The sequence below is a fragment of the Drosophila guanche genome, unplaced genomic scaffold (genome assembly GCF_900245975.1).
Source record: "Drosophila guanche unplaced genomic scaffold, DGUA_6, whole genome shotgun sequence".
Lineage (NCBI taxonomy): Eukaryota > Metazoa > Arthropoda > Insecta > Diptera > Drosophilidae > Drosophila > Drosophila guanche.
In genome coordinates, this window is record NW_022995749.1 from 5,980,842 (window position 1) to 5,999,618 (window position 18,777).

Here is an 18,777-nt window from a genome sequence, read left to right on the forward strand (position 1 = left end):
CCTCCAACAGGCACCCTTGTCAACCGCTCTCTCTCTCTCTCTGCGCTGCTCGGCTGATGTCCTAATGAGCATGGCATCCTGGGCGCAAGGATACCTGCCAGAAAAGACGAAGAAAAAAGAGGCAAACATAACTTTGAGTGTCTCGTAAAAATTTCAATTATCCTAAATGATTAACTTTGTTTATTACAGACCCAAAAAGAGAGTGGGAGTTGGAGCTCACCCACAGCCTGCTTCTTCCCTGGCCTTTTGTGGCATCGCCTACTCATCCTCATCCTGTTGGTGGCACATCATTTATCAGTTTATGACTTGATTCTATTATTTATTGGCACTCGAATGAAAGTCGTCGGCGGCCTCTCAGCGGCTTCTTCAGCCCTGGCAATTTCAATTATAATTATGTGAAAATCGTAAAAAAAAAGCCGCCGCTGCCTTTTGCCTTAGATAAAAATCACTTAGTGGGCGTGCACAGGAAAATAGAAAGGCAGGCACACACCAACACACACACACACACACACACACACACGCATGTAAAGTTTATGGCTAACAAAAATCGTTAATAAATTAAGCGGAAATATATATTTCCCGGGCTGCGCTCCGCCTGCTGCGCCTTGTGCCTCTGCCTCGCCTCGCTCCATTTGGCATTTTTAGCAAATAATGCTTGCTGGCTTCTTGGTAATGGTTTTTTAATTTTAGTGTCGTTGAAATTATGGTCGAAACAATAATTTAATAACTTAATGTCTTCTGGCGCTGCTGCTGCTGCCTCTACGGCAGGTATTCTATTTGTCCTGTCCAAGAAGGAGCGCTCCTTCGTGGGCAGCGTAAACAATTTTCCATTTTTCGCTACGGTCCAGCCCCCGCCATTCCGACAGCAGCTAGAATGTTATTTATATGTTCTCTTTGTTGTTTCCACCAGGTGGGTAAAGCTCTTCCCTCTGTGTGGGTAGCGAGTGGCTCCTTTGAGGGTGCCTGGGTCGCCAGCCCACAGGGTTTCTAATGGTCGTTTGTATGCAGCGGTGTCTGTGGCTCCAAATTGTTTTTCCAGGCCATCCCCACTAGCAGTCCATAGAACAGGAAGCAGCAGCCAAACACTCGAATAGCCAGCGGTTATTAGCCATCGAGCATACAATTGACTTTCACACAAAAGTTTATTTATTCTTTTTGGGTTTCATTTACATGGCGAAATCTTTAGCAGAATGCAATCTAAATCTAGCTAAGGATAGGGGTTCTAAATCGCAGAAAAATGCCTTTAAAAGCTGTAATTTTAGTCTCTGGTTGTGCACTTACCTTCTGCTACTTCTACAGCTCTTAAATCAACTTTAAAATCCTGCCTTCATATTTTTTCCTTTAAGCTCCTGCTGGTACTTCCCGTCCACTTAGCTATTCATATATCATCCATCCATGGGCATCCACTCCATAATCGAGCTAATCAAATGCAATTTGTTCTAGTTACTTTTGACGCATAAAGTTGCAAAAAAAAAGGAAGAACAGCCATCTTGTGCAGCCGCAACAAAGGAGTGGCAGGGTAGCGCAACGCATACGCAATGCCAAACAATTTTATGACTTGATTTTTTTTCTTCTATTTTTTTTTATTATTATATGTAATTTTATATTTCGTTTTTATGTTAGGCAAACAGCTAAGCCCCAGCAGCTAGCTGGAGAGCCAATTTTTAGCATACATTTTCCAGCATTATGGTTTATGGTTTTTTCACGATTTGTGTTTTTATTTGCTTTTTTTTTGGGGTTGCAGGGATCTGTGTGTCCCTTTAGCAGCAGTCGCAGCAGCAGGAGAAATATGTACAGCAAGAGAAATCCCAACGATGACAAGCCTCACATGCCATGTGTATTCAGCCCGTCTAGGTAGCCATTCTGACATTTGTTTGGTTACAAAAAAGAGAGAAACGAAACCTACTTGAAGACAAACACACACAAAAACCCAAAAAACACACAGGCGCTTAGGCGCAGGGAGTGGTGGAGTGCAGCGGGCGAGCAGAATGGCAGAGAGCGGAGCGGCAGCGCGTCAGCAGAGTCAGAGAGGAGAGAGTCAAAGGTTCCAGGCAGCGCCGCACACAAAACATAACCAATTTGTGTCATCATAATTGTAATTCGTCGTAGCAGCACAGCAACCTGTCTCACTCACTCAACTACAGCCACGACGACTGCTGCTGCTCTGCCTTGGTCGGCTGCTCTGCTCTGCTGCTGCTCTGCTCGGCTCTCCCGTGTAACTGTCCCGCTCTCAGCAGGAGTCGTGGGCACTGCTCTGCTGTGCTTTGCTGTCAACTCTTTTTACCTGCCTGCCTGCCCGCCGGCATTGTGGGCAACATATTCAGCATATTTCACTTTGGCCACAAAACAGAACGAACATGTGGCATGTAAACATTTAAAGAGTTTTCATTTCGTTTCTGTTTAACTTTTTCTATGTCTTTGCATTAATATTTGTAAAATTAATTTGGTTGATTTAAACTTGGCAATAATCCACATAAAATATGTTTGGCATTTGGATGCCAAGTTGGAAAGTTCAACTGGCAAAAAAGGGTAAAGGTTAAGTGGCAGACCTCTGAGAAAAAGGTAAAGGTAGCAATGTAATCAGCCAGAAAATTGTACACTAGCTCCCTTGAGCATATCAAATATCGCATGAAAGTGGTAAATAAAATTTTCTTGCCACAATTACTGTGCGAAGAAAGTGTATTTCCTGCTGGAGTTTTGCTCCTTCAACTCTGTTGAAGTATTTCCCCCCACCTGTTCGGGGGCATTGTGCAAATAATTACAAAAAAAAGCCACAGAAAAGTATTTAGAAAGTAATAAAAACATCACAAAAATGTTTGACAAAGAGTTGTTCGTTCGTTACTTTTTTGGGGTGCATTGCACAGAACCCACAGAAGAAAATTAATAATAAAAAGGACAACTATGTGGCATTCAAACCGACAAAAAGGAAAAGCATAAAAAAAAGAGGAATCAAAAGAGAGATGGAGAGACAAAGGAAAAGGAAACACAAGCAAACCCAATAGCCAATAATGATGGCAAAGTCAAGCTGCATGAAACAATCAGTGAGGGGTGGCAGGGAGGCAGTGGCAGTGGCCGCAGTCGCTGTGGCACCCATAGCCGAGCAATCAGCGCATAAGCACGCCCTGTAATCAAGCGTGGCGGCGCCCCCCCAACTGAGGCGCAGCGTAGCGAAATGAAAAGTTTTGCAATTAAAATTGAACAAAAAATACAAAAAAAAAAAAATATATATATATAAGAGAAAAGAAAGAGCCAAGCAGAAGAAAGAGTAAAGAATGTTTCTTTGCTACTTTTGGGGTACGTTTCCCCCATGTGCCCAAATGCTGTGTTCTGATGTTCTGAAAAACTATTTTAAGTGAATTGCAAAAAATTGTGCAGAAAATTCTCAATGCATTTTTTTGTTACAGTCGAATTGGTTGAATTGTTTGTATTTGTGTAATTCCTTAAATAAATATTAATGCAAGCCATGCACTCAAATTGAAGTGTAAATTTCAATTGCGTAAATATTATGCCAGTAAAAGTGTTCCATGAAAATAAATTGTGCTGTAAACATAACAGGGGAAACAATTTGATTAAAAATTACAAGCTGGAAGAGGATAAAAACTGTAGGGGAAAACTGCGAAGAATTCGATTCACAGAACACAAAACGAAATTATTCCTGCAGTTGCGGTGCTTTCCAAACGCCATTTGCTAATGCAAGAGCCACACACAACATGTGGAAGGGTACAGTTGGTATGTGGAAATTATGGGAATGTAATGATGATGGCCACACACCGTTTTCAACGGAATTGGCATTTTAATTGATGCAATTATCAATGTGGCCATAAGTGTACTAGCCTTACGAAAGTCCAAGAGAGCGAGAGACAGAGACACCGATAGAGGGTTCAATGTAGCCGCAGTGGCACACGAGTGCAAAGGAAAGGAAAGGGGAAAAGGACATGTGAGAAGTGCACTCAAGCAAATCAATCATGCACAGCAGCCGTGCTGCTGGTGTGGGATGTGGTGATACATTTTCATATTAGCTCCACACAATTAACATTAATTTGCGTGATAAATACGCAAAATCAATTACTAAAACCAAAACCGAATAACATCTTTATTGACAGATGACACATACTCGTATTAGCCGGCTCTATGCTCAGAATCCATTAAATGTTCATTTATTTCAATTATCTGCCAAGTGCTCGACGGACAATCATGATGTGTGGCGGTGTGAAGGAAATTTCTTTAAAGTCTTAGTGTGTGTGTGTGTGTGTGTGTGCCTTAAGCAGAGCGGATAAAGTTACTTTCCTACATGCTAATTACAAAAGAAATACAAGTTATGAACACTTTTTGACTGGGGGAAGATAATTTATTATTATTATTTATTAAGGAAAGTATTTTCCTCTGTTAACTCTTGCGTTTCTGTCACAGGCTGGTAAAGCAGCGCGCTAAAAGGCTGTTAAAGCAGTGCGGCACAGAGGACTGTTAGCAAGTGCGTGTTAACAGCGCTGCAGCTGCTCTGTACAGAAATTCATAAATAATGTTAGAAATATCATAACTAACCTCGCAATCCATACACCTTCTTGCTACACTCCTTTTACTGGGTATCTCATGGTAGCTGTAGGAAATACAGAACAAGCCACAAGGAGTGAGAGACGTCTGTAGGTACATACTCGTACTTATATGGGCCACTTGTAAAGACAGTTTGAAGTTGTATCACTTAGGGCATTTAAATTTTCAAGTTTTAATGCAAAATACACACACATGTGCACACACACAGTACAGCACAGGTTGACACACATGCAAGCACATGCATATATGAGACGCAAATTAACTTATGGCAACAAGCAACGTCTTCATCGCCAGAGTCCTTCTCAGCTCCTCATCATCATCAGCAGCAGCAACAGCAGCAGCGGCAGCAGCGGCAGCGGCATTGTTGTCGTTGGTTGCCGTTGACAACCCTGGATAATACCTAAGATATACAAGTGCTGCGGGTGTGGGCTGCGCTGGGCGCTGTGACACAGTTGCCATATCCAAATGTACCGACGTTGCCTGCCAAAGTGGAACACAAAACAAAATTCAAGCGATAATCTGTGATGCCCTAACATTGGAAGGGAAATCATTATAGTTATTAAAAGACAATTCAATGAAATTGATCATTTGAATCAAATTATTATCTATAATTTCATGACTAGCTGAACGCACGCTCAAGAGAGAGAGAGAGAGCGTAACGCTAGCAGTGAGCGCTAACAGTGAGCTGTAAACGGGTGGCGTCAACAGGCTGTTAACGAAGATCGTTCAAAGGCTGTTACGAAGTGCAGAAACAGACTGTTAAAGCAGAGCCGTAGAACAGGCGTATGTTAACAACGAAGCTGCCCTGTTAAAGCTGCTGCTATTAAAGAACAAAATCATAAAAATCCATAAATAATGCAATTGCAATTTCCGATCACACGAAAATGTCCAGCATACCCGCCAAGCCGTGCCATCCAATGTTAGTGTGTGTAAAGCCTCTTGCACGCTCACGGGGCTTTCCACAGTGAAATTGTGGCAATTTCAGCACTGAGTTTTGTGTTGCAGCATGCAACTTACTTTTTGCCTTGTTTTCATTCTTAATTAATAATTAAGAAATAAGCACAACAAGCACAGGCAAAGGCAGAAGCAGAAACTGAAACAGCACCCAGCACAGTGGAACAGTGGAACACAGTGGGAAATCGCAGTGGCAGTGGCAGGCAATTGTTGTGTGGAGTGTGGCATACCTGTAGGCGCACAATTCGCGGCAGTTTAATTAGTCAGATGAGCGCTGCTACTCACGGCTCGACTGTTGGGGTGCCTTAAAGGCAACTTCTGCAATGGAAAATTGTAAATTAAATGTTCAACTTAATGTCAATGCCAATGGGCTAACTAATTGCCGGGCTAAGCCTTCTCCGCTGTGTCTCTTGACTCGCTTTCAGTTCAACTTTTTGCCTGCTTAGCCGTGAAGCATTTTCTACTTCAACTTCTTCTGTGTTCAATTCAATAAAATGCAAAATATTCAATGAGGAAGAGTCTGGGAAATGAAAATGCAGTGAACAAAAAATAAAACCTCATAAAAATGTAAAATATTCCAAGCCCCGTTCGCAGCACTTAAAAATCAAACCGCAATTCGCAGCCAGCGAGGGAGGCACAGGACGGGACGGGACGGGACGGGACACCAATACATAGGCAATATGAGAGTGTTTGTGTGTGCGTGTGGGAGCGAGAGAGCTGAAAACCAACGCACTTCCGGTTTAATTAAACGGAAACTGATTTAATTGCATATTTGATGAGCTTCGAAGCCGGCGACTCGAATCGTGGAATGTGCGAGGCTCCACCCCAAACCCCAAACTAGCATTGGGGCTGCTTGTAATCCTCCCAGACCAGGGCCAGCAGGCCCCACTGGCGCACTTAGTTATGCAACAGAGTAGCACACAGGACCCCAACCCCAACCCCGACACAGACCCCGAGCCAGAGCCAATACCGAGAAAAGATTCTCTGTTGCTTGGCGCCTTGTCATAGGCAAGTTGATGCTTTGAGAGCTTAGCATAAATTGTGATGAATACTAAAAAGGCATTTTATTTATGCCTCACTTAATTACACACACAAAGACGGGACACGCAGAAAGAGAGGGAGAGAGGGAGAGTCGAGGGCTGAGACTGTGTTGGAATGAAAGAAAGCATCGCGCCAGTGTCCTTGTCACCTAAGCTTAATAAATAAATAAAATGTTGCCTGCCATTTTCGCAGGCCGACAAAAGCCACACAGGCCCAGGACATCCGCCAGCTTCTAACAAGTGGCACAAACGGCACAGTGAGAGGTTTATGCCGGCTGGAAAATCGGGTATTAGCTGGGAGTCTAGAAAAGAGATTTGTCATTTGAGCGGATAAAGAAAAAGTTAAGCTAATAAATGGTAAATGTTATTTTAGATATCTTTATTCAAGTCTTATAAGTATTTTCAGGCACAAAAATCAATGAAAAAAAGTGCTGAAATTAATGAGGCTAAATGGTGACCTGTTGCCGTGCTGAAGAGTCAGCTAACCATATTGAAAGGCAAATAACAGACTCACTGAGAGCACATTAACTGGAGCACCGGAGACCACCCACAACTCCAAGTTGCTCCTGAACTGCACTCAAAAAAGCCATTTAAAGCGAGTCAGTCAGCGCTTCTTTTCTTGTTTTATAACTCTTTTGCAATATCCACCAAATCCCCCAATCAATTTATCATTTAATTTCACTTCTTCATCCGATCTTAAGTGCTGCCGAACACATAAACGTAGTTTTCCCGTGCTTTATCCACCACGACTTCTTGTGTGGTGTGCTTGCTGGTTAATTTTTATTATTTCCTCTTCGCAACGCCACCAAAAGCCACTGAAATTGTTATTGGTTTTTGGCTGCGAAATCTGTCTCCATCTCTGTGAGCTCACTGCGCTTTCTCTTGTTCCCTGGCGTTGGTTCCATGCTCTTTCCTTGACTATGTTTCTTTCTCCATCTCCCTGACTATGTCTCTCTTTCTCTCTCCCTGCTCTGGTGACTCTGGTCGCCAGTCTCTTGCCATCATCCGAGGCGCTGGCTTTTAATTTAATGTGCGCATTTTTATGAACATGTTAATTTGATATTCAATAAAGTTGGTTTGATTTTCGGCTTTTAATGGATTCTCTTCGCATTTAATGACACTGGCGGTGGCTCCCTGCCCTCGCTACTGCCAGTTTTAATGCTTGTCACTTGCTCAACGCTTCGCTGGCTTCTGCCCGGCGACTCGCCTGCTGGTGGGAGGGGGTCGTTGATCCTGTATCCTGGACTGCTGCTGGTGTCCATTTGTGGATTGGATTGGGTTGGAATTGCTGAACAGCTTGTTGGGTTTCTGATTTGTCGCGGGTGAGATTTTGTGGGTGGAACTGGTTTTTATGAACAAAATAAACTGCCAAAAAAGATTGCATGGATATTTTTAGCCGCATTTCTGAGAATGCCATGAAAAGTTTGTACTTGGATTTTTGGCACCCGTTGTGGCTAAGTGAATTCAGCAATTAGACGGAAGACGTGCAACGGGCTGCAAATACTCCATTGAACTATTTCTGCATCACAAAAATATATTTCCCACTTTTCATGGCCAACATAAAGCGCCAAAAGCAGATTGAGGGATTTTACACCTCTTGTTTTAGGAGGCTCAAGGATTTTTACGATTTGAATGCACATTATTGGGTAATTATGTGGCAGCCAAAAGGGGTAAGCATATAACCAAGAGACACTCAGATGAGTGAGGCTGTAGAGTGAAGTCCATGAATAGCTGACGAGTGGCCATGGTTTAGTGTCTGTTCTTTTGGGGTTGGGTGCGTGTACCTACGGCTGTGCACTCTGCCTATTTTATGAACACTCAAAAGCGCTAACGCACAGCATTAACGGACTCATTAACTGCCCGAACAAAGCAAATATAATTTGTAGACCAATAAACTGTGCCACATGCCTCCTGCCTCCTGCCTCCTGGCACTTGCCACCCCCTGGCAAGCGGAAGCCACAAAACCAACACACACAAAGAAAGGCAAACCTAGACAAGGAAACGAATGAATGGAAATGGATGATGGGCATGGGAATGGGTCTTCTGGTCTGAGTTCGTTCTGTGCCTTGATGGAATGGCAACAAAATGGAAAGAATCCTTTTATTACTTTGGCGCGCGGCAACAGATTTCGAAGGCACAAAAATGAATTTAGCATAAATGAAACATTTTTACGAGCTGCCATTACGGCCAAAGCAACATGACAACAATAAAAACAACAAAAAAATAAACCAAAAGAAACAGAAAGAAAAACCAGGCAGAAAAATCAGAAAAAAATACAAATACAAATAAAAGTGAAGCCAAACAAAAGACGAATTGGCGCATACACTTTAAGTAATTATATTTGGGTGGTGGAATATTGAAATTAGTTGGAAATTGAAGCTAAAAGAAGTTTTAGATGAGAAACTGACCCAGGGAAAAGTTACAAAGAATTTATAGTTGGAATTGCTTAACGTACTTAAAATATTCCCTTCGCATTTCACTTTCTTGGCTTGGCTTGAGCACAAGTTTAGAGTCAGTTCTGTCTTACCTTTCGTATAGAGTATTTAGAGTACAACAAATAACACTCATACATAGTGGCAGATAGAACAAACGAAAGTTACAGCGTGGTGGGGTAGGTAGGAAAGCGCAAATATTTGACTAGACCTAAAAATACTACCAGCCGTCAAGTGTGGCGTAAGAGGAGTAGAGGAATGGGAGGGTTGGAGTCTGTAATGAACCAAATATGCTCCAAGTGCAAGTTAAAGTTTTATGTATGCGCAGTGCGATATACATATAGCTGTATACATACATATGTATGTGTACTCCATATAGCGATGTCACCCAGCACCATAGATAGACAGCAGTGGCGTTGGCATAGGTCTGGGCAATAAAAAACATCATCGAAGCCATTTGTCAAAAGACCAAAAAGAGAGACGAAAGTGATGAGCGATGGGGCAGCGCAGCAAGCAAGTGGGCAAAGGCAATAAGAGAGTGGGAGCAAGCACTGGCAAGGCGAGCGGGCAGCGGCACAAAGAGGGTGGGAACAAGCAACAGCAAGAGAGTGAGAACAAGCAGTAACAAGGCGAGCCGGGCAGAGGCAGCAAGAGAGTAGGGAACGGCAGCAGAAGAAGGGGAAGCAGCTGCAGAAGAACGGAACGTGGCGGCAGAATAACGGGAAGCGACGGAAAGGAGAGCTGGCAGACATGAGTGTAAAAGAGACAACAGAGTACCGGGCAGACATGAGTGCAAACAGGATGGCAGGGGAGGGGAGAACGAAACGTGAATGAAAATGAAAACGAGAACGGAGATGTTCAACCATTTCGTATTCATTGCCAAAAATCACAATAACAGTGGCAGACGACGACGACGCGGATGACTCCTACGTTTGCCTCTTTATGGCACTCCAATTTTCGTATGCCATTCCCCCCTCTCCACCTCCTAGAGTGCCCACAGATTTTTCCGCTACTCCTGCTCGCACTCCCTGTCTGTTAGTACTTTCCCCCAGTTATTTCGCAGCCTCCTGGTTGTTCTGCTTTTCCTCCCCACGCCACATTGTAACAGTGCCGCGAAGTAGGCACTGGCAATGACAGTGTCAGTGGAAACGACTCCTGCTCTGGCTCTCCGTCCCCTCCTGCAGACATCCAAACCCAGCAGCTAACTTGTGTCCAAACACGCGCGTCTACAAAATGCGTTCCATACACCAGGCCCCCCCTTCGCAATGGTTCGTGGACTCGACTCGACGATTTTAAAGCGTGCCTGGGACTGGGCGAGAAAAACGCATAAATAATCTTGTTGCTCACGGCTGTTGAAATGGCGTGAAATAATAAAAGAGACGTGAAAGCAATAGCCAGGCGAGGCCCACAGATCTCACGGAGGAGGCAGGGCGGCAGAGAGGAGAAAGCAATCGCAATGGCAACAAAAACACTGGCAAGTGGGAAAAAGCAGTGGCAGTGGCCCAACCAATTCCCCAAAGCTTGTTGAATTTTGTTGTTTCTGGTTTTGCCTCTCCCACTACACTTTCTACTCTCCTTTTCTGTTGCTGTTTTGCCATTACTGTTAGTGCCGTTAGTGCTGCAGGCTATTGTCGAGAGTGCTTGGGACTCAAATCGCGATTTTTAGTGGGTGTGTCTCTGTGTGTGGGGCACGAAGCGTTTACGATTTTATTCAACTGAATTAAGTGTATGCGTAGATTGGGTACGCGCTGACTGTCCTGGCTGTGTCCTGGCTGTGCGGAAACTATCGGTACTAAGTGTGCACTGATAGCAGATGGCATTGAGAGAGCACAGACCAAGTATGCCATGCATTTTGATGCATTCATTTGATGAAAGCGAAAGCTGGCGACGCGTTAATCGGGTGAAGAGTAAAGAGGTAAGGAAGGGAGTGCAAATGAATGAATGAATGAGTAGTGGAGGGCCGTTATTCTTATTGCTATTCAATTGTGCCTTGATTTAACAAAGAAGCTGAAAAAGAGAACGGTAATAATGCAGCTTGTTAGAATGAAAGAATGAGGCACCAATCTGATCGGTTGGGGGCCGTTATTCTTCTCATCATTTACATGATCTTTGGTTTCCCACTGGCGCTGCATTTACTCCTCCAAGAAAAATGTTCCTTCAAGTCATATCCGCCTTTGATTTTAAGCCTTAACAAATAGACAGCCAGCTCAACTGTGTAACTTATTTTTGCAGCCACTCTGAGACAGGGTCAACAACTAAACAGGCCATTCAATCAACGAGCGAACTGGCGCACAAAGCTTTTGTCTTGTCATTATCATCATTATCATCATTATCATCATCATCATCAGAGACAGCGTATAAGCTCTGTCAGCGCTAGCAGCCAGCCGCGTTTCATTTGATTTATGTATGCATTGTTGCGTGGCTACAAATCTATATACAGATAAACATTGCCCCTAGTTGGGCTGCGGTGTATTCATTCAAGCAATTTATAAAAGCCGGACTCGGGACTTTGGTTGGCAGCAAATCCCGGCCCTACTCGGAGCCGGCAGGCAGGCAGGCAGGCAGCCACAAGCCATTCAATGTCCAACGGGATTAGAGACAAATTAAAATTGTAATATTTTATTTATGTGCCACCAGCAGCAGCAGCAGCAGGAGCAGCCACTGCTTACGACAGCAGGAATAACCACAGTGGCAGCAACAGCAGTCAGCCAGCCAGCCAGCCAGCCAGAGGGACAGCCATGGAATACCAAACTGAAATTGTGGCACGTTGTCCTTTTGGTGCTGTGGCTCTGGTCTGGAACAGGAGCTGGGGCTGGGGTGCTTGGCCTTGGTATTACGGGTTAATTTGTGTGTTTATTGCAGTTGGCCAAGTTTTGTGTTGGGTTCCGTTACGTTCGCTCCCATCTTTGGGGAGCGAACAGACACTTAAATGTATTTACACGCGATATGCCAACAGAAAAGCAAACACAAGGCAAAAGGCGAAGTGTAACCGAAGCTGGGAATGCCCTTACAACTATGAGACATCGAACTGCAACGAAAGAAGACGAATTGCTGGCACATTTAGCTTGCTTGCAGCAATTATTTCTTATAAATAAACTCTGTAATCCATATATCCCTTAGACCCTCTGTTAGTGTATCATAAGACGGGCGGGGGCCGGGGCGGATGGCAAATGGCAAATGGCAAATGCCGAACGGCAAACACGAAATATTGTAGACTATTTCAAAAATTTATGTGCGGATGTTTTGCCGTCGGGATATTTCCGGTTTATGATGATTATGTTTTGTGTGCGCTTCTTTCTTTCTCTCTCTCTCAAACTCCTCTTGGCCCAGCCAGCCATTGCTTTTATTTTCGTTTATTTTTAACAAGAGGATTACTGAGCGAGTGGCTGGCTCTTTGTTGTGCTCTGACTCCGGCTCTCCGCCTCTCTCTCCCTTTTCAATGCATAATAATAAACATAATTTGGTTTATTCTTTAGGTTTTATTTTCCCTTTTTTTAATGCACACACCCGTTGGTATTTGCCTAGCTGCAAAATGGTTGCGCGCGTGCATTTTAATTATTGTTTTGCAACTGTTTTTTTTTGTCCACCTTTTTTGTTCAAGTAATTTATGTCGCTTAATGAGCAATTACTGCCAGTCTGCATTGCTGAGGCATAGGGCAGGGAACTTGTATGTAGTGTCAGTGGAAATATGTCTGAATAGAGCAGTGCAAATACCGACCACAAAATACAAAGTCTGCCAACTAGATCATTAATATCTCCTCCACCTTCCATACATACAAATATTCTCTTTTATTTCACTTCAAGTAAAAGATTAAGCAAATATTCCTTTATTCTTCTCTATTTTTTTTTTATTTATAATTTATTGTCGCATTTCCACAGCTTCTTTCTCTATCATAAAGTCTGGACAATGAAAGCAGCGCCAAAAATGGAAGTGGAAATTAATTTGCCTGACAAACACAGCAACAAAAAAAAAAGCAAAGAAAAGGGGAAAAAGGGAGTCGCGAATAAAGCGAGTACCCGAATGGGTAAGGGGTAGAGACGAAGGCAAAGCGAGATACCCAATACACAGAGTTGAAGTTGAAGCACACAAAAGCACAAACAAAGACTCAGGGGAGGGGGGGCGCATGGGTTCGCGGGCTTGGTGGCTGTATGCTGTGGAATTATTTGTATTTCTTTATACAAAAGGCGACATCGTCTGGCTTTTATTGCGCTGGTCATTCGGATGTTGGCTGCTGCCTGTTTGGCCACAAAAAGTAATCTCTGAGCATAAACGCATATCCTGGACACTGCAATTATGCCAAATGTTGAGCATAATGCCACCGCAATTTTCATTACCACACACGACATGGCCAATGGACACACACAGCACACAGCGCACAGCAGCTCCTACCCAAAAACAAATGCTAAATTTTGATACACATTTTGTTGCTGCACCCCCCCCTGGCGGTGTTAAGCCCTGAAAACGGATCCACGACAAGTAACGCTTATTAGGCCAGGCACCAAAAAGCAACGAAAAATGGTCGAACGAGTGTGGTGGGAGGGAAGGGGACGTGGGGGATGGTGTGGAAAAAACAATAACTGGGCTTTAACCCAACGCCTGGCATTGCCGCTGCTGCATGCACGCCTCATAAAAGTCTAATTAATTAAAATCGTGCCCGGACCAGCCAGCGGCAATCCCAGTGCCAGTGTCAGCCAGCAGCCAGTGCCCAGCCACTGGCACCGCTACAGCCACTGCCTCAGCGTCAACGCTGCGTATGCGTAATGCGCTCAGGGATTCGTAGCTGACGACTGGCAGGCGCTAATTAAAAGCTAGCCGCATAACTTTTCTAACAGAGCACAGGGGGTGGGGTCTGGGGGGCGATAAAAATAAAATAAAGAAGCCAAAACTCATGGGAAAATAAAAATTATGGACTTTATCAATCGGAAAGACGAAGCAGATAATGCTCTGTAATTGAGTATTACTAAAAGAAGGGTTGAGATTTATGAAAATTTAAATATTTGCAAGAATTTTTGTTTATTTTATAGCCTTATTTATGATGTATTTTTTGGATATTCCGGATTAAATTTATATGACTTCAAAGGTTTTATCCTGTCAATTGTATTTATTTTCCATTCCTGTAGCTAATAAAACAAGAACCTTCAGATGTTCCAAACAACTTGACAAAGTCGAAAGATAGCCAGCGAGCGACATTGTCTAGGAAACGAATCAGCAAACTATAATGCGAGATTACACAGAAAGAAAAGAGAGTGTCAAGTAGAGATACCAACTAAGCAAAGATGTTAATAAATATTTCAATAATTCAAATAAATAATATTTTTTCTTTATATTTGTAGATGTAATTATATTTATTAGTATTTTAATTTGTATATTTTATATATATTTCTATATTTGTATTTTAAAGCAATGCAATTTAAATATTTCCAGGCAAAGTCCTTGCTCCAACGATCATCCAAGATTACTGTTCATTCCTTTTTCCCCAAGTGTATCATCTGCGCTCTAAGCTCTACTTATCCCCCTATATCATGTGCGTACACATATGTATGTATGTTGCAAACTTAATCAGCCCTTAAAATGTTAGTTCCTTGGTATCCCTGTTGGCCCCGAGGGCGTGGCTCGCTGTGAGGGAGAAAATCACTTTTAATAAACTTCTTGCGTACTATTGATGATTTTTATTGCGTGAGGTTTTGTTGGCGAGCCTAGACGCGGGATGTTAATTAGATTTTATTATGGGCCCGGGCCTGGGCATGTGGGGGGAGTTTGTCCTTTGTGCGCTTATGACAGCCAGTAGGCGCTGGTGTTCGGGGTGGTTTTGGGCCAGATAATGCCAGTGGGGATTATGGCTTATTAAAAGGCTTATGAAAGTCAAAAGAAAAGTTTACTTAATTTCAGTTAGTTAAGCGCCAATGAAAGCCGCCCACTTGAGTATTGGCCAAGAGTCGCGGCGGTGGCAGTCTCTGTGGCAACAGCTACACCCCCCACACGAAAAAAAAGGGAAAAAGTTTCCCCGTCGGCCTCGTTGCCAAATGGCCAATAAAAATACCCTGACTTAGGGCCTAGGTCCTTTGGCAATTTTACAAGAATTTTTGGATTAGCCCTGCGCTGGCAGTTTATGGCCCAGCACATAAATTCAAATGCTGCCAGAAAAAAAAACAACAAAGAAAAAACAAAACACATAATAAAATCAAATAAAAATCTGCAATAAACATCAAATTGACAAACACGTTGAGTGCAATATTGCCGGGCTCCTCCAACTTATTAACATGACAACTTTTCGGGCACACAACAAATTTCCATTTAATATAAATATATTTTTGTGGTCAAATTTTGGCGTTTTATGGATTTTTGTTTTCAATTACCGAAACGAGCGAACTTCAATTTGATGAACTGGAAGTACAGTGTGGCATTGATTTAACTACAAATTGTGTAATATTGCAGGTTATATTGCAATTTCTGCCATGGCTTTGAGTGCATGTTAAACATTGATATGACTTTGGTACAATTATTCTATCTAATCAATATTGCATCAGTCAACAAACAAAGCAAACATTCATTGCTTTTTTTAGTCATAGATCACTGTAGACTGTAGCCCGTTGCCTGGGCTATCAGTGGGTCCGGTCTGTCACGCTTGAGTGGCTTTCAGGACGCGTCCTGCCACCTCCAGAACCTCTTCGAGTTCACGTGCCTTGGGGGGTATATTTTCCAAAGCAATTGTGAGCGCAATTGTGCACACTTTTTTCCAAGCAGCTTGTCCTGCGCATTTTAATGTGCTTTTCCCCTTCTTCTCCTCCCTTTTTTTTTTGTGATAAATATTGCTGAAAAAGAGTTGAAAACATGCTGGGCACGTGCTGATTGATGTAAAATGCGTAATGAGCGCGGTTATGTTTATGGGCCAAAGGAAGATAGAAAAAAGAAAGAAAAAAAAGAAAACCGAAGTAGAGAAAGAATGAAAAAAAGTGGTAAAGAAATGAGCGAAGAAATGAAAAGGTTTTTCGGATAGATAACGACTGTCGGAGGTAAAGTTTTCTAATTATAATATACATGGCGGTTAGCCGCGTGGGTCGATGGGTGGCTCAGACATTTCTCCCCTTTTTCTTTAGGTTTAATTTCTTTGTTCATGTTCGAGGTAAAACGGCAATTATAAAATATAATCGCTGTTCGCGGGGGGCGTTGGCTATGATTTGTGTGGGTGTCAATAAAAAAGGCAGGGACATTTAAGACCAAAGGACATCGATAGATAAGTCATATACGTCTGACAGGAGTTTAGATTTTTGTGATTTGCAATAATCGTTTTAAAGTTAAGAATGTTTTTTTACCTTACTAAAGGGAATTTTCGATGAAGCAATTTAATAATAAATGCAGCTGTGAGATGATTTTCAGTGCAGCAGTATCTAACAGGGCACAGCGATGTTAACATTGAAGCGCTGTTAACAGCTCCCTTTCGCTTACATTTAACAGCCTGTGGCCGAACTGCTTTAACAGCCTGTGGCCGAACAGCTTTAACAGCTCTTCGTTAACAGCCCTTGCTCGATCCACGCTAACAGCCTGTGGCCGCTCTGCTATTACCGATCTTCGTTAACAGCCTGTGGGCGCCTGCCGTTTACAGCTCACTGTTAGTGCTCTCTGAGAGCGTGCTCGATACATTCCATGCAGCTTAAACCATAGAAGCATAAAAAAAAAAGAAAAAATTAGGAAAATAGTATTAAATGTAATTACTTTTGCGCTCTTAAATTGCTTTCCGCTCAGTCGTTTTATTTACATACATCTGTAAAGCTTAATATTTAGTTTAAAAAACCAGCATAAAAATACCTATAAATCTAGTAAATATTATTGTATTCTAAATACAATTTGTCATGCCAGCGGCCCTGGCATTCGTCGCTTGGCCGATAAGATATTTTTTCATTATCATTCTTTTCCACAAACAATTCATGGAAGTATTGGTATTTATCAAAAGCTACAACCGATTTCTGTCAACTGTGTTGTTATCGGTGCTATATATATGTACACCTAACTGGAACAATGCGAAAGGGTCATAAATTATAGACAAAGACACGGGGAAGACTAGTTTTCCCATCAGGACACCACGGGAATACTCAGTTTGAATAGATAGTGAGCGCTTTGCAGTGCTATTGTGGCTACTGTGTAGGCTAGGAAGCCCACAATTAAAGCGGTAAGTCCAATGCGCCCGAAGAGCACTGAGAACAGATCCACGCTGTAGTACTGCATGAGGGACATGTCCTGTTCGTTGATGCGCATATGATCGGCCCCCTTGTGCCGTAGGACATACTCTGTCCACCAAACGGCCGTCTCCATGGGCTTCATGGGTTGATCCCTGAACCTCAGGGCAAGCTCTCTGGCATTCAACGCATAGCTGGCATTGTGCAGCATCTCCTGAATCCCTTCGAGCACCACCTTGGGTGTGAGTTCATGAAAGTTCAGACACCTGCCAATGCCCAAACGTTCCATCCGCTCGGCATTAATGTGCTGATCGAAGTAGACGGGCAACATGAGCACGGGCACGGCATAGTAGGACGCCTCAATGAGGGACAAAAGTCCACCCTGGGTGATGAATAATTTCACATTCGGATGATGGAGAACCTCGCGCTGTGGCTGCCTTCGTCTTATGTAAACATTATTCGATGTAATCTCCGACTCCTGCCGCTTGGTCGTCCAGACAACGCGTTGCTTCAGCTGCCCAAAGGCCGTCAGCATTGTTTCATGGAAGTCGGGCGGAAACCATTTCTCCAGCATGTCCGAAGCCATGGAGAAGTAGATGGCTCCATCGGTGGCACCATCCAAAAAACTTTGCAGTTCCGCGCCCAAGGGTTCGGCCAGTTGGGCCAAATGCATGCCACCAACCTCCACCAGATTGGGCACATTGGAGCGCACTCGCCCCAGGCTAAAGTGCTGATTGAGCAGAATTAGCGAGAACTTCCGGCGCATCTCAAGAAGACTGCTTGAATCTGCGGCAAAGTGTCGCTTGTACAGCTTCAGCTGGCGTGGCAGGTAGATAAATCGCTCCACCAAACGCTCCTCGCTGATGAAGATCAAATTGATCCACTTTTCGAAGAAACTCAAGCCGGCCGTAAAGCCCGACGCGGACATGGGCTCATACACACTCGGAGCTGAGTTGCCAGCCAGGAAATCAATATTCCAAGCGCCACCATATGCGGCAAGGCCCACCAGTGAGGCATTGTAGTGCTTGCCAAAGCCATAGAGGGCATCCGTGTGTGGCACACCCAGCACCACCATCGAGAACTGGGCACTGGCATTGTGCAGCAGTGAACGAACTCCAGCATCCTCGAGTATCAGCTTGGAGCAATTGTAAAAGTAATCAGCGATAAAGGAGGCCTCGTACCACTTGGTGGGTACCGCTGCTTCATATTCGTAGATCTCTAGATCTGAAAAGCACAGGGTGTCAATGGGTCTACAACACTTTTGAACAGTCAATCAGCTACTACCTTCAGTTAGCTCTTTCAGCTTTGCCACACGTATATGCTGCACACCCTCAATGTCCGGCATGTACGTCACGGGCGCCGATATCATTGTCACTCGATGTCCACGCGAAACTAGTTGCTGTATGTAGGGTGTCACCAGCACATACGAAGAGCCCAATGCGTACGAAAACACTGCCAATATATTGGCTGTCTGGACAGTCTGCTGGCCGAGCAGCACCACGATGACGATGACGATCACGACCAGCAGACCATCAAAGCCCAGACGCCCCACTACCATCTTGCAAATGGCAGACCGCACATGTCGCAGCTCGAAATCAAACTGATTTTCAGATACTACAAAAATG

At 43.6% G+C, this 18,777-nt stretch overlaps 1 protein-coding gene across 1 annotated transcript; it reads right to left on the reverse strand.

Annotated features, from left to right (window-relative positions):
- Positions 1-16,743: 16,743 nt before the first annotated feature.
- LOC117585523 (UDP-glucuronosyltransferase) lies at positions 16,744-18,738 on the reverse strand. Its single transcript, XM_034275031.1, has 2 exons — positions 18,437-18,738; positions 16,744-18,376 (listed from the first exon to the last, which is right to left on the reverse strand). The coding sequence occupies exons 1-2, from the start codon at positions 18,708-18,710 to the stop codon at positions 17,049-17,051; spliced, it is 1,602 nt and encodes a 533-aa protein (XP_034130922.1). The 5' UTR covers positions 18,711-18,738; the 3' UTR covers positions 16,744-17,048.
- Between the last annotated feature and the right edge of the window lie 39 nt (positions 18,739-18,777).

Coding starts and splice junctions, on each gene's coding strand:
- LOC117585523 (XM_034275031.1), bottom strand. CDS start 18,710: ATGGTAGTGGGGCGTCTGGGCTTTGATGGTCTGCTGGTCGTGATCGTC. Junction 18,377..18,436: donor GCTGAAAGAGCTAACTGAAG/GTAGTAGCTGAT, acceptor TGTGCTTTTCAG/ATCTAGAGATCTACGAATAT.